The 15,565-nt window shown below is 41.1% G+C and overlaps 1 protein-coding gene across 7 annotated transcripts in view; it reads right to left on the bottom strand.

The window, feature by feature from the left end:
• ASPH (aspartate beta-hydroxylase) overlaps positions 1 to 15,565 on the bottom strand; it is a 162,834-nt gene that overhangs the window by 97,485 nt on the left and 49,784 nt on the right. For 6 of the 7 annotated variants that reach the window (XM_032470008.1, XM_032470005.1, XM_032470007.1 and 3 more), the window contains exons 4-5: positions 3,739 to 3,831; positions 1,965 to 2,039 (exon numbers count right to left, since the gene is read on the bottom strand). In XM_032470008.1, the coding sequence (XP_032325899.1) occupies positions 1,965 to 2,039; positions 3,739 to 3,831 (168 nt within the window). Of the gene's footprint in view, positions 1 to 1,964; positions 2,040 to 3,738; positions 3,832 to 13,988; positions 15,454 to 15,565 lie in introns of those variants that run through there. The other variant, XM_032470010.1, reaches the window with a different exon arrangement.

Raw genomic sequence — 15,565 nt, 5'->3', positions numbered from 1 at the left:
TGTGAGAAGAGGGGATGGTGGCAGAAGTCAAAATACGTGTTAGAGGCAAAGCTGAAGGGAACTGCTGGTAGATGACATAGGAGGGGAGAAGAGAGAGAAACAAGGAAAACTCCCAGATGTTTGCCTTTAGCAACGAAGTGAGAGGGAGGTGAAATGCAGAAGGCTGGAATAGGGTAAAACATTTCTGGAGGGGGGAAGGGGGAGCTGTGAGATGTGGTGGAAGCAAGAATTCAGTTTTAGGAACCTCTTAAGTTGAGATACCCACAGAACATGCAAATAGAAATAAGAACATGCAGTTAGATAAAAACAAGAGCTCAGATGACAGATCAGGGCTGTAGATATATGTTCGGAAGCAATGCAAATAATGCTTAAAGCCACGGCCTGTGACTTTCCTAGGGAGAAAGCCTTGATAAAGAAAGAGGTCCTCGGAGCACAGGTGCTGGAGGATTTCTCCCTCCTCGGGCCTCCTGCACCCACCCGCCTAAAGGTCTGGCATACCCTCTACCTCCCTCGCTCGCCACCTCGGGTGAAATTTGGTTTGACCAGCATCTGGACTCACTTGGGTCACCAGCACAACCCCGATCCGATCTCCCTGCTAGCATTCCCTCTGACTCACTTCCCGTGCTGCAGACAGAACACCCAACGCTCCCGCACACGCTTAGAATCAAGCAAAAATATCCACCCCTCGTGTCTCTCCGCCTGTGTGTTTCACATGCCAGCCGGCCGGAACCACGTCAAGCCTCTTTGACCTCTGAACTTTCACACGCGCCATGCCTCCGTTGAAAACATCTCGCTGACATCTGCCTGGCAAGGCGCTACACCATCCTCCAGCTCCTAAACCAAAGCACCATTTCCTCCAGGAAGCCTCCCCTAACCCCAAAGACTGAGCAAGCCCCACAGAGCGCCCTGGCGTTTCACCACCACCATCCTTACCTCATCATACTGAGATCACTTCCGTATCTAGACTGCATCATTCTTGCGTTAGGTTAAAATGAAAACTTTCTTAAAAGGGTAGGAAGAAAAAGCCTGTGCTCAGACAGGCAGATACACACTCCGGTGAAGTAGTGTTTCTAGGTGAGAATAAACTGGTAACTAACAAATGGACACAGGCTCCCAGGCCCCTAGCAACCAACAGTAAAAACCTACGACTCAGCCGAAGCTCGTCTCCCCAGTGGAGCAGAGGAGTTAGGCATGACGCTCTTCACTTAACCCCTAACCTAAGACTGAATAAGACAGCTTAGCAGGCCGGCTAAAGCCCGACTTAAATGATAGGGCATTTTGTTTGCTTTTAGGAAACTTTTTTTGGCTTTTTCCTTTAGGATCACTTTCAGCTCACACCAAACCCCTGAAGGCATCAGAACACCATGTGTTCTGCCCTCTTCAAAATCCTTCTGAGAGTTACATTTTGGGGTTATACTCTCTGCTTTTATCAAGGGATGCTTCAAGGAAACAGCCTCATAAAATCTTCAAGCACTGGTTTCTCCAGTATCATTTCACATTCTCTGTACAGAACTTCACATAAGAAAGTTTTTAGACGTGAGAGCTGGGAAAAGGCGTTACGTTCTCTAAGTAAACAGCATGTTTACTTCTTCTCTAGTAACGCCACCGACATAATTAAAAGTGTCTCCTTTTTGCTTTGGTGGCCACCCAAGCATTCAGTAAAATCTGAGGGCTGACGATAGCTCCCGGAGCGCCTGTGACAGCTCGCCTGGTTCTGTTCTCTCTCCCTCCTCTGGTGCTGCCATCGGTTCTTGATGTGTTATTAGTCTCGATTTGTTTGTTCTCTTAACAAGAAAATGGGGTAAAACGACCGTGGCGCTGCTTTAGAAATACTTGTCCTCTAATAACTTTAAAAAAACCCTGGACACTCAATTATCATTTAAATTTTAAAGTAACGTCTAAGTCATTTTATGTAACTAACCATTATTTTGGTAATGTGTGAAAAAATAGATTTTAATTCATACCATGTTCTGTGTATACTGTTTCATGGAGAAGTGACTGAATTTGTTCTTGCACTTCATCTTCAATATTCTGAGGCCCTAAAATAATTACAGAACATAACTAATTAGAAAAAATTTAGACATTAGTGTAGAACATGAAATACAGTATCCACATATACACATTAAAATGAATATATTTGACTAATATCAACTCTGCACCTTTTTCATCTCAGTATAGCCCCTTTTTCCCCCAATGTTGGCAAATATAGTAGATATTTTAAATTGGCTTTATTTTGACAGCAGATAGAAATGCTAAAAGGCTTCTCCGTAAGCTACAAAAAATAGGAAACTAATTTGGGTTCAGATTTTTCTTTAAAAAAGACAAACAAACCTCACTCAGAGCAAAATCATTTCAGTTTCTAGTTAACAAAATTTATGCTGGTGGTAGAATAAAGAAGGGCAGAGCTTTCAGAAAAGGAAGTACTGGGAAATACGGATAAATGTGGAAGACGAGCTCACTAGCCGGCAGAGTACGTGCTCAACCCCTCTCCCCCTTGACAGCGAGGAGAAGGGCCCCCGGCTGGTGTGAGGGCTGGGATGGGCAGGGTTGGGTGCCCACTCCCAGAAGGTGTCCGGAAGTGTGAGTGGATAACAGACTGAAGGATTTAGGAGGACAATTTAATTTATCAGTAATATGCAAAGAGCAGTATTAACAAAGAATTAAAAATGAAAAAAGGAAGCAAGTGGTACAACACTACAGAGTAAGTACTGGCTTTGAAAAGCAAGACTCTTTTAAATTATAAATTTAGTTCAAAGTGAAATTTGAGGTGCTAAATCTAAATACACATTTAAATGATAAAGCTTAAAAAGAAGACTCACTCTAGCCCTGGTAGGATTAGAGCAATTCTACAGGAATGGAAGAGACAGAAAATTCTCCTGGGATTGCCACTTGAGCAATGACAAAAAAATGAGAGCAACATATTGACCTCTGTTAAAAGGAAGGAAGGAAAATCAAATGATTCACCAGTACGCAGTGATCAGCCAAAGTACCATTTGGACCCAGTAATTAACTTGCCAGCAAATATGTAGCGTATTACCTAACATCTCCAATAGGTGGCAAGATGAAACCAAATTTTGAGAACTACTGGGTAAATGAAAAATGTGCAGAAATTAAATAGTACTTTGTAATAAAAGTCAAAGCATAAATCGGAAATGATTGTAATGGAATCAAGTTTCATTTACGAATTTAGTCAGAGATTTCAGCGGTTTTCATCCTATGAGTCACAGGCCTTTGGGTGACTAAGGAGGTACTTGAATTGATCTGTGCAGTCATGTAATATACACAGGCTTACAGGTGATCACATGGAGGCCTGGGAAGTCTTCTGATGTAGACAGGAGGCTCATATTAAAGACTGGGGACCCAGGAGACCTACTCTACTACATAATGCGACAAATGAGGACAAAAGTACTGTCCAATATGTGTCTAATTTTATTTTCAATGGAACGTGGTACAGTAATCCTGGAACTGGAATCAAGAAACAACATTTAGTTCATGATGCTCTTAACCAGGATTTAGCAAGGAGCACCCACCTGTGCCTTCGATTCTTGATCTCAAAAATTAAAACGATCCCATGTAAATTTTTACTGGAAGAAATAAACTATAAAATTTCAGAAGACAAGAAGAAAAGGTATTTCACTGTTCTATAAATATTGTGCAACAAAAACATGATTCTGCAAACTGCTACCTGGGATACCTGGCAGCTGAGGTGCCTCTGGTCAGAATGAGAGGAAGGCTTACCTGGCCCCTCCAGAACCTGGTCCTCCAGCCAAGGGTACGGCTCGGCCTCTTCTGGTGGGACTGTTGGCTTTGGAGCAGATCTTTCTTTAAGGCCTGCATTTTTATTCACAGAGTTAACTTAAGATTTTGTTTTTGTTTTTGTTTTTCGACACATTAAACCAAGTAAAATCATATTCTCAAACACTTCTTCAACACGGCCAGTAATTCAAAGTTTCCGAGACTTTATACTACATGAACATGTTGATATGCTTAAAAACTGAAGGAGGAAAACAGTTTGTTCTGTAACTTCACCTGCGCCTTTAACATCTCTTCACCTAAATTATCCTTTCATTTAAAAAACTGTAACCATTGTTTAAATATTCACAAATCTCTGAAGTATGAAGTCATAAAAAATAAAACAAGAAGTCATGTCTGAACTTGCCAGAAGTTCAGTATGAGTTCAGTCTCCTCTTGTGTTCGTAAGTGACTAATTCACTTCTAAGCCTTGAGCTCCAAATTCAGCAACAAGAAAACTAAGATGCATTGGAACTTCCTCTTGTTATTTGTCTGCACTCCATATTTTGATTTATATTTCATTAATTATTCTTCTTGAGAACTATAGCTAAAGATGAGAGGAAATAATACATAACTCACTATGTACAATCTTCTAAAGTTAACACTTGTAAGCAATCGTATTATTCCATAAAAGCTCAAAGATATGGGGAAAAAAAGTTCTTTTATTTTTCTTTTTACTTCTTAAGGAAAAGAAGACATCAGGGTTGAACATGAACGCTTATTTTAAAGGCAAAGTAGTCTAAAATCTGTTGTACTTAGTCCTTTGATATTTTATATGTAGCACGTTAAAATACATCCTCAATTGAGTACAACTATTTATAAAACTAAACTAATTGGCATGATTATTCCATTTACCAAACCTTGGGCTCCTCACCACCCCACTGAGAATCTTGTACCAAGAGTCGCTATTAAAGGGGATATGTTCTGCACATCAGCAGCTGGGGTGAAAGGTCAGGACAGAACTGAGGGGCCTTTTCTAATCTTAAGCACCTTTAAACAACTCTTAATGGTAGATACACCGATGTGTCTGGAAAATCCTCATTTCAATGTCATTTACTCTTCTGTTTTGGTTCTTTATATTTTTCCTTATTATTTCCCTTTCTTTATCTCTTCTTTCTTCTGTCATTGACAAAAACACATTCCCACTTTCCCAAATCCTAAAAAGACAGTGAAACAGAGCTTCACAGGACCCCAGCTCATCATTTCTATTTCCTCTACTTACTTCTGACACTACTTACCCCCAAAACCTAACCTTAGAAAAACAAACACTAGCACATACAGTTGCCTTCTACTCACAACCATAAAGTAGATTCCGGAGAGAAACTTACACAAACAGGTACAGATCCTGAAGGGAGTTCAGTTTCAGGGGGTGGTGGCTGGGGGTAAGGGGTGGAGGCTCACTAACACACATCACATTTGAAATTCCAAATTCAGGGCTGAAAACTCCCCGTGCCCTTTTCCATTTAAACAACCCATGCTTCTACCTCTCAACTGTTAGTCTAACAGGTACAGACCTTCTCATTGCCAAGGGTTGCTGAATGAATGGGGTAAACCTTGAGAGCGTTCAGAATCAAGCCATTTATCTTTGCACTCTCAGCACCTCAGAAAACACCTGGCACATAGCAGGTGCTCAGTGATCATATGCTGAAGGGCGGAGTGCACCCAAGGGTGGGGCTACTCTGCTCTTTAAAGGCTGCAGGTTGCCTGCAGGGCCAGGCTCCTGAGCTGCACTAGGGTGGGCTGTAGACAAGGGAAGGGGGACTCGCATCAGTGTCCCTCCCACTATTTACCAAAGAGACGCTTATCCGTGCTCCAGCAGCACCCAGCATTTCAGTACCGCAAGCGCAGTTAGCCCGCACAGTCTGTTTATGCCTGTTGCCTTGGTACAATTATTCTGCACTCAAAAATATCTCAGTTTGGAAGAAAAATTACTAGGGTCTTTCTTCACCAATCCCATCTATAGCAGGTTTTCAAATTGTGCTCCATGGGTTCAATAAGCAGTAAAATATTTCCCCATCAAACAATAAAGATTTAAGCTGCCTGAAAATCCCATTCGTATTGGATTTCGAGAAAAGTTTCGTTTGAAAAAAAAAAAGTTGATGCTAAAAGTGTTTGAAAACCAATATCCAGGCCTACAAGGCCCCTAATAACCAGCTTTCTCTAAATCGCCTGGAAGTTATTTGTCTCTCAAATCTAAATTTAAAACGTGAAAAACAACAGGAGAAAGCAAAAGCACGTCACAAGAGAAAACATTGAGCAGTTTTCTTTTCCGTCTGAAGTGGCAGCAAAATTGTAAATATTGATACCAGGTAACAGCTATTTTCCAGAGGAGAATTCAGTGCAAAAATAAACTATTTTGTAAACTTCAAAGAAGCTGAAATTGTATTAACACATCTCCTTCCCTAGACCCTTATAAACTTTCTAATATTTAGCAAAAACACATTCTAGAATAATTGTTATTGTTTTGATAACCCATATGGAAGCTTTTGCCCTGGTGTTTCCGAAAAAGTTTTTGCCACCCAAATCCATTTTAGTTCATGAAGCTACGGATAAGTGTTCCCCAGAAAATAGTGGTAAATCCACATCTCATACAAGACTTTAGGCAAAAAGTTAAAAAAAAAATAAGCAAGAAAAATAAATACATACAAGGCAAAGGAAAGGTTTTCAACTTGGATTTATTATAAGGTACACATGGTGGCAAGATATAGCACTGAAATAAATATTCAAAATTAGGTTATGAAATGAATGTATCAGTTTTCATCAAAGTCTTCTTTTTTTTTAGTGGAGGTACTGGGTATTGAACTAGGACCTCGTGCATGCTAAGCAGGCACTCTACCACTGAGCTATACCCTCTCCTGTATGTATCAGTTTTGATGTTCCTGGGGCTGCAAGTCACAGAATACCAACTCACACTGGCAAGAAGGAAACTTATTATCTAACTTCACAAGTAGTGCAGAGGCAGGCAGACATGCTCTCCGCGCTGGTTTCATCCTGGGGCTGGCACCCAGGGATCCCCAGCTGCAAGCTCCCGTTTCAGACAAGATGATGTCCAGAAGCAAAGGACCACCTCTTGCTCTGCTTCTTTCTTATTAGGCTTGAGGAAATCTTCTCTGGAAACTCCCAGCCATCTTTCCTTTCAGCTTTAGTAGTCAAAACCAGAACCCACTTCCACTCCTAAGCTCGCAAGACCAACAGGAGGACAATTGCTTGACAGTAATTAGCTTGGGTTGAATGAATGTTGCAAGTCAACCACAACAGCTCTTGTAGGATTTGGAAAACCAACTAATTCTCTTAAAACATACCTTGTTTTTAGTTCTTTGGGCACATGAGATATATTAGGAAAATTTTTTAAATGTTTTCATTTAACAAATGTATAGTTTTTCCTCCGACTTTAATTAAAAAATGGGGTAAGTTATAAAAATTAAATGCAACGAGCTCTTGTGCAAATTTGATTGTCTGACACAGTTACCTCAGCCCAGGATTAGCTTACTTCATTCACTGCTGCCCAACATCACCTAATCATCACGAAAAAGAATAAATGCATTTTCTTCCCATAAATGCACAATGGATTAAAACTTACTAAATTGCATATTGCAGCCAGTCATTCAACAAACATTTAGCGCTCACTAATGCAAGGAAGTCCTATAGAAAACCAACACACAAAAGCCCTACCTCCCACGGGAAGGGAGCAATTAAAAAGATAAGAAATAGGGACTATTTAGAGTACCTGAGGTGAGGAAGGACGGCATGGGGAAGACCATGACAGGGAGTACCAGGCCCTGAGGGAAAGGGGCGGGACTGTTTCCAATAAACTGATGAGGAAAGGACTCACTTGAACAGGTTCCTGACAGAGATCAGGGGTGTGGCTGTGTGGGTTACACTGGGGAAGAGTCTCCTGGTTAAGGTCTGGACCAGCAAGTACGAAATTCCTCGGCAGGGAGGGTGCTGGAGTGCGGAGGGGCCAGGTGGCCAGCGCAGCTGGAGAGCACGGGCCTGAGACTCAGGAAGGTCCTGGACCCCCGATCACGGAGGAGGACTTTACTGAGTGAGGGTAAAGGATTCACCTTTCCTAAGAATTATATACAATCTGCTTCCTCCACAAAATCTGGGGAAGTAAGGATTATACATAGCAGTATGCTTCATAAGATGTCACATACTTAGCTCATAAAAGCTAAGGCATATTTAAAAACTAGCTTATCAGTCTCTGGTTTACTAATTTAGGGGCGTACAGAGGAATACAATTTTTATCTTACCCATCCAGGTTACTCCAGCTGCTGCTGTTCATGCAGGGGAAGAGCTCAGGACTGCTACTGACTGCCTCAAATGCAAGCGGTCTAACAGCATAAATCAACCTACCCCAAGAATATCCCTAACAGGTACATGAAACTTGAGAAATATTCTGGAAATCAATAAGCCAGAAAGGCACACATCCTAACTGGCCACACTAACGCTCGCAGTTGTTCTTGGCTTGTAAAATCAGCACATACAATGTCAGCAGATACCCCAGGAGCAGCCCGACAGCTCCTGAGACTGCCAGGAACCAGAAGAGCTGCTCCTTGATGCACAATACGAGCCATTCCAGACTCAAAAGATCTTTACACGACCCAAGATGGACAGACAGATTTCAGGAAGAGGATGGCATAAATCTCAAAAGAATTAAATACTGCCAAAAAGCTCCCAAGAGCCTGGTTTTGGGGACCAACAAAGGGACTCCATAAAGGCTGGAGTGGAGTGGACTCAGTTTAACGTCTTGAAACGTGAGATCGTGAGTCAGCGCTCAGGTACGGGAACCAAGAGGGCTGCCTTTGGGTTCCATCGGAATCTCGCCTTCAGCACGTTACCACTGCTGCAACTCTGGTCCCCACGAGCACACAAAGCAGACACAACAGTACCTCCTTAGCAAAGTTTTCAGAATTAAGTAAGGTCATTTAAACCCAGCAAACATACATTTTTTCCATCAGTTAATTATTTCCTTTATTTCCTCCAAAGGAACAAATTAACCCCGCTCCCTGCACACGTACACGCAACAACATGAACACAGTTAAAGGCAGTTTATAAGGTGGTTAAAACAAGTACTTAAGAAACTTCTGGGCTTTTCTTTAAAAAAAAATTTCCCCCTTTGTAATATTATTAATTGCATACAGATCCCGAAATATTTTTTAAATATCTGTTTTATATGTTGAGCATTCAATACACATACATTGAATGCCTACTATTGTCTGTCACTATGATAAGCACTGAATAAAAATCATAGCCTGGCAGCAAAGTCCAAGAATGAAGCAAAGTGACGAGCATGGTAACTGGAAGGTACACAGTCCACCCACCTGCGAGGATCAGAGGAGTGAGTGCAGATGTGACGACTCAGGAGGATCCTGCAAGAGGCAGAAGGCAGCCCAGCCCAGACTGGGAGTGCAGTGTAGGCAGAGGGGAAGTGGGCAGTGCTAGCAACAGTCCAGTGTATTTTCCCCCCGTCCCTTGTTTATCTCATAGCATCTCATTGTAGGGACGGTATCCCCAGAACAGCCCCAGCACACTGCAGATACTCTGAATATCTCTCCCACGAATCAGTAAATGGGAAATAGAAATGACACAGCATGTGGGGTCTTATTTCACCATGAAAAAAAACAACATAGACACTTTAAGTATATGCCTTCCTCTGATCTCTTAGGATACAAGAGAGGAAATGTTTGAGGCAAGGGAGAAGTGACAGACAGACCTCCACGATGTACAGATCCTAATAAAGACTGATGAATACATACAAAAAATGAAATCAAATGAGGTATGAAATGAGAACCATGAAAAATAGAAGATGTTCTGCTCGGCAGGGCTTACAAAATGGAAGCTTTTGCAGACACTGATTTCTATGTAAAAATGACACCCCAAACTAGTAATAGACAACTACTTAAGGTGGTTTCATCCTCAGGCAAATGGAGGAGGTAGGACATGAGACTACCGATGGTTACTGAGGATTTTTTTCCAAGTACCCCAAACAAGGTTTTCATGAGAATAAGCCTTGTGGGTCTGCTATGTAATACTCAGCCTTCAGTTTCCTAAGAACAAAAACTTTCTCTTTAAATAGAACCAGGGGAATACATAAGGAGCTTAACAACAAAATAAGCCTAGTTCACCTGATAACTAAATGGTAGCATTTATCATACGGCAATATTCTCTTGTATTCCTCTAACTGCCTAAGGTTATTGCTGAGTTCTCTCCGTTCCCAAGGCTCTGACTCTGAGACACCCATTCAGGTTCAGCCCATCCAACCCTTCACATTTGGGCAGCAGCACGAGGAGGCCTGGGGAGAGGAGAGGAAAAGCGGAAAATAATTCCATAAACTGCCTGCATCGGGTGCAGATGAAGTACAGGTATAAATATTCACTGTGTGGTCTGCCCTGCACCCATTCCCCCTTCTCCTGGTAGAAGCACACTGACTTTCATTGAGGAACTGGTTTCCCATCACCCCACTGTTTTCAGGCCAGCACTCACATGCCCACGGTCTTGGGATCACAGCTCTGTCAGCCCATACCCCGACCCTGTAAGGAACAGGGGTAAATGTGAGCACAGGGGCCTCGACCCCAGGCAGGCTGCCTGAGAAGGAAGCCCAGCTCCGGAGAGAGTCCAAAGATGGAGAGAGAGGCCCAGGCCACTGTCTGGGCATCCAGGTCTCGTACAACCAAAGGACAAAAGCCACAGCTGCCCCTGGTCTGCACCGTTATGTGAGCCAGTCAGTGTTTTTTGTCCACGTAAGCTAATTTGAATTGGATTCACACAGATAACCGAAAGAATTACGGAAAATACTTAGAAGTAAAACTAAACGTGTTCCTAATATTCTGAGGAAGAATGAGGAATGCCTCTTTGATAGAAACAGTTACACCAAGACTTAACAAAACTGAAAATTAGGAATTAAGTAGGTTTTTGTAGACTGGAGTAGAAAGCTCTGAAGACCATAAAATCGCTTCTGTGGAAAAACGTGTCCTGACTACAAAGCAAACTTATGAATGAGTTTTCCACAATTAGACTGGGTGTGAAAGTTCTCATTTATACCATATACTTAAGACGACACGTTATTTCTCCATAACTTTTCTGGCCTTTGTAGTTCACAGCTTCGGTTTCCCTGTGGTAGCAGTACCCTTTAAATAACTAAGCATTCCTGTGGCTCTACACACATGCCACCGTTAGAGTTACTCGTTTTTGCCCCCTCAGTGATCTCTGCAGAACAAAGCAGGGCCCAGCACACCTGTTTCACAAAGATACATTAGTTTCAGAGGACAAAGGACTTGAATATTTGTCTCATAAAATGTTGATAAAAGTAGGAGTGGGAATCACAGCCCCAGGGTTTCCAGATTTTTAATGACTGAAACAACTTGGTAGACTTTTACCATTTGAGTGCCAACAATGTACCAGCCCCTCATGCACAGGCAACACCAGCTGTTCTCACAACCACCTTGAGGGAAAAGTGAGGAAAACCAGCCTTTCCAAGACACATTTTACAGTGAACTAATCTGAGCGATCAATCCAGAGAACTGCCACCAACAGGCGTTAACAGAAGGAATGGGGGAGACACAGCATACACCACTAACCCGTTTCACAGACAATGACATTTCAGTTAACTTAGATCATTAAAATGTCTTTGTTTCCTAATGGAAGTATATAGAGGGAGCCCTTATTACCCAAATAATAATTATGAGAACTCTGAACTTACAAAGCTGTGTGACTCAACAGGCCTTAACACTACAGAACAGTCTCTGTGAACCAGTCACTTGCAGAATTAACCCCTGGGATTAACTCAAACTTTCACACTAACAGATTTATGTCAATTTCTTTACCAGTCTCTCCCTCATTTTGAGATGTCATGGGGCCATCTATACACAATGCCAATTATCCATAAAGCAAAACTGAAAATCTTGTAAAAAAAAAAAAAATTAGATTTCAAACAGTTGATTACAAGTAATGCTAGAAATAACTGTGATTCACAAACAAAGCCATTAACAAATGAAACACAGATGTCACACATCACAGCAACGGAAGGGAAAAAAATTCAGGGATGATAAAGTGCTTCCAAAGAAAGTATTTTGAATATGAAAGGATAAAAGATTCCTGAAAAAACTGACAGGGCCCCAAATATTTCTATAAAACTGTCTTTACAATGACTGCTACTCACATGGGAAATACTGCCATAAAAAAATTTAAGGACAACTATGCCAATAACGTCATTTTTTAGAATTCTGTGTATCATTTCTTAGTGAAACTTAAATAATTTGTTAGTGATAATAACAAAATCAATTTACATTCTTAGTATTTAATTTTCACTCTTTAGGATTTTCTGACTCCCAACTACTTCGTATTATGAAATTTTTGTCCTTGTTTTTTAGTTGACTTATTTTAAAAGGGTGACCTTTCTGGTTTTAATTATCCTTACATAACAATATGAAGCAGCAGAATATAGAAATAACTACACAGTGAATAGAAAAGTGAGTAAAAATGAGAAAGCGAGCATAATTTTAACCCATTAATCATGATCAGAAGTACCTTGCACTAAGCTTGTTTAGGTGGACAGTAAGCGCCAACAGAGTTGGATAAGTGACCTCAACTTCAATAAAATTCAGTTGAAGCCTTGTTTACTAAAGAAATGGAAGGAAGGAAAAAAGAAAGCAAGAAAATAAGCCGATTGCCAGTTCACAAGAGCTCTTGAAATATTTTTAATGTTTTAGGAAAGATGTTTCAATTCAATTCTTGAGCTGATATTCAAAGGAAAACTCAGTGATAGAACTAAAATATTTCCAAGTGCTTTATTAAATAACAACAGATATTTATATTCTTACCCTCATTAGGGTTATTCTAAATTTTTTTCACTCATTTTCTCAGAATTTAGTATTTGTGTACTTTATGCCTCATAGCTATTGACTGTCCTTAAAAACCAAGGTAAAAGTTATTAGAATGCCCTCAGTAAATGTAATTATAATTCTCTGCCCTTTTCTGCAAGGGAGGAAAAAAATTATCTGTACAGAAATCAACACTTAAAGTTTGGTACATAAATTTAAAAAAATCAATCCAGCAAGCTCTAACTGCAAGGTTTTCTCCCCTCCTATAGTAAGCATTTATTGATGGAAAAAAAGTGTTTCTAAAAAGGATTTATCTTTAAAAGGTTGTAACTTTTATACAGTTGCTAGACAGTTTTGCTTCTTGTTCTTTCCAGTGCTTGTCAGAGCCTCCCTCTGCTCCTCCTACAAACCGTTTTCTGCAGGAATACTTCATACGGTTTGAGAGGGACCCCCTCAGCCCCCACCCACAGCTTTGTGCACAGGAGCCTGCCTGGGAAGACCAAGCCATCCCCAATGACAGGAGCGATCACAGAGGCTCGCCAGACCTAAGCAGGACAGCCCAGATCTCCCAGGACTTTCCTCCCAGGGCCGTCCCAGAAAACTGCATCTTTGCACAAGGATGGCTAAAAGAGGAAGATCTATCTGAGGGCCACACTCCTCACCTCCAAGTAGAATCAAGTCAAGTAGAAACGCTCAGAGCCAAGATCTGTTGAGAAGAGCGCTAGGAAGAAACAGCTCCCACTACAGGTCTGTACTTGGGGTCTATTCCTCTCAAGGCAGTGCCCCTGCATTTGCCAAGCAAACCAGCCATCGAGTTCCCTGTTTGGTTTACTGTGTTCCTGTAATCAATCTATAAAAACAACCAAATCCCAACCAAACAACATACGAAACCCCAAGTTACCATGTATGACAATTTCTTCAGACCTCAGTTTTTAAACAATAAAATGATAGGACTGAATTAGAGATATCAGACTAGGTGTTCCCTAGGACTTCCCCCTTGCTGTATAATTTTATTATGTCAGTTGGACTTTGTGTCAATTAAATGTGTGTTTGATTTTAAGCCATAAAAGGTACAAACATATTTTAAAAAGGGGAGGGGTACAATACTTTTAGAAACTTTTGACACTTAATGCTTACTCCTTCCTGATTTGAAATATCCTTAATTAGGCCAAAAATCTCTATTTTTAAGCTCTTCATAGAAAAAAGTTGAACACTCATTTTTAAAAAAAAATAAAATCTTTAGGGCAGCACCTCTGATTCTGTTTCAACAAATCAGGTTGCTCTTCTCAAATTCAAGAACCGAATTTCACCACCAGTCACAATTAGAGACTTAAGACTTCATGCAGAACAGCACAAACCATTTGGAGAAATGTATTTCTTATTCAAATTTCACTTTATTAAATGTTTTCTGAACTCAATTCTGACCTCTAGTTAGATCCCCCAATTTGCAACTCCTTAGAAGTGGTAAACAATTTCGATACCATCAAATGTGAAAAATAAACGCCATTCAACCAAAACAACTGAAAAACTGTGATTATAAAACGAAAGGATATCCCAGTTTGAAATAAGGAAAGCCTTTCTATAACTATTCTGAGTCTGTAAAGATATCATAAATACCCTGCTGTTCTACATAAAATTCTCTTTTACCCATGACCGTTTCTAGAATTCTCAGAACAAAGTAAACATTAAGAATTTATTGGGAGATTAGGAAAAGGTGGGGGAGGGATGGTTGGAAAGAAGCAACTTGAGGAGGGGAGAGGAGTGAGGAGGCATGAAGGGGTGAAAAGAGGGGTGAAAGGGTAAGACTGAGGAGGACAGACAGGAGAGGAGAGAGAGACAGCAGAGGGAAAGGCCTGGGGAAGGGGAAACGCAGATCCGCAAAGGGCCGAGGAGGTGCCCTGGGAAGAGCTGGGAGGACAGGAAGGAAAAGGGGATGGAGAAAGGAAGTGGAGAAGGAAGAGGGTAGGTGAGGAAGAAAGGCAGGCAGGAAAGCGGGAAGGAGAAGGAAGGAAGAAAAACAACCGGCAACGGAGAAAGAAGGTAACTTCCTACCTACCTGAGTATTGCTCGTACCTGAACCTTACACATCACTCTGCCTATAAACGCTATTTGAGATTTTAATAGTCTTAACTCCAGTGAAAACATTACCGAGCAATAAATTCATTACAATGCAAATTATACACATACATTCATCTAGACACATGATCGATAGATTAATAAAAATCAACATTATTACATCATATTTCTATTACATCCATTTTGAAAGCTTCATCTTTTAAATTTAGAAGCATGAGACAGGTACCTAAATTTCCAAGAATTTACTTGCTGAGCACCAGTGAATGCATTCAAGGGCTAACTGACACGTCTTCCAGATGTAACTAAGCAAGCAGAGCAAGCCGAAGTTTGCTACGCCCGCCCGTCAGCGGCAGATCAGGACGAAGGATGTAACCGCGCATCCTTGGGACGATGCTGTCAGGGCTTCAGTTCCCTCTCTTCTGGTTATTTCCCGTGGCTGGGTGTGCGTGTCTGGCAGAACTCCCCTCCTTTCTATCATCTTTGTCTCTGCGTGCCACTTCACCAGAAATATCCTTTACATTGGTTGGCTTTTTCCTATTTTCCTTGGTTTTAGTGCCTTTATCGAGTCCCACTTCCTCTTTGTCTCTGTCCTTTTTACTCTTAGGAGACTCTTTCCGGGAAACATCTGAATCCACAATTTTCTTGTCCTTCCGGTCATCCTCTTTTTCCTTCTTCCCCCTTTTTCTCTCTTCATCCTTACTTCCCTTCCTGGACCCAGGCTTCTCTTTTTCCTTCTTGAGCTCTTCTTTAGTGAGTTCTTTAACTTTCGGGTTTTCCAATCAAAGGAAAAAACGTTTATTGAAGGCATCTCTCAATTCATAGGACAGCAATTTAGTGCAAAAGTGTTGTCTTTTTTTTATACCTCCCCACACACA

This window comes from Camelus ferus, chromosome 29, assembly GCF_009834535.1.
Source record: "Camelus ferus isolate YT-003-E chromosome 29, BCGSAC_Cfer_1.0, whole genome shotgun sequence".
NCBI lineage: Eukaryota > Metazoa > Chordata > Mammalia > Artiodactyla > Camelidae > Camelus > Camelus ferus.
This window is presented reverse-complemented; position numbering and strand designations above follow the sequence as displayed.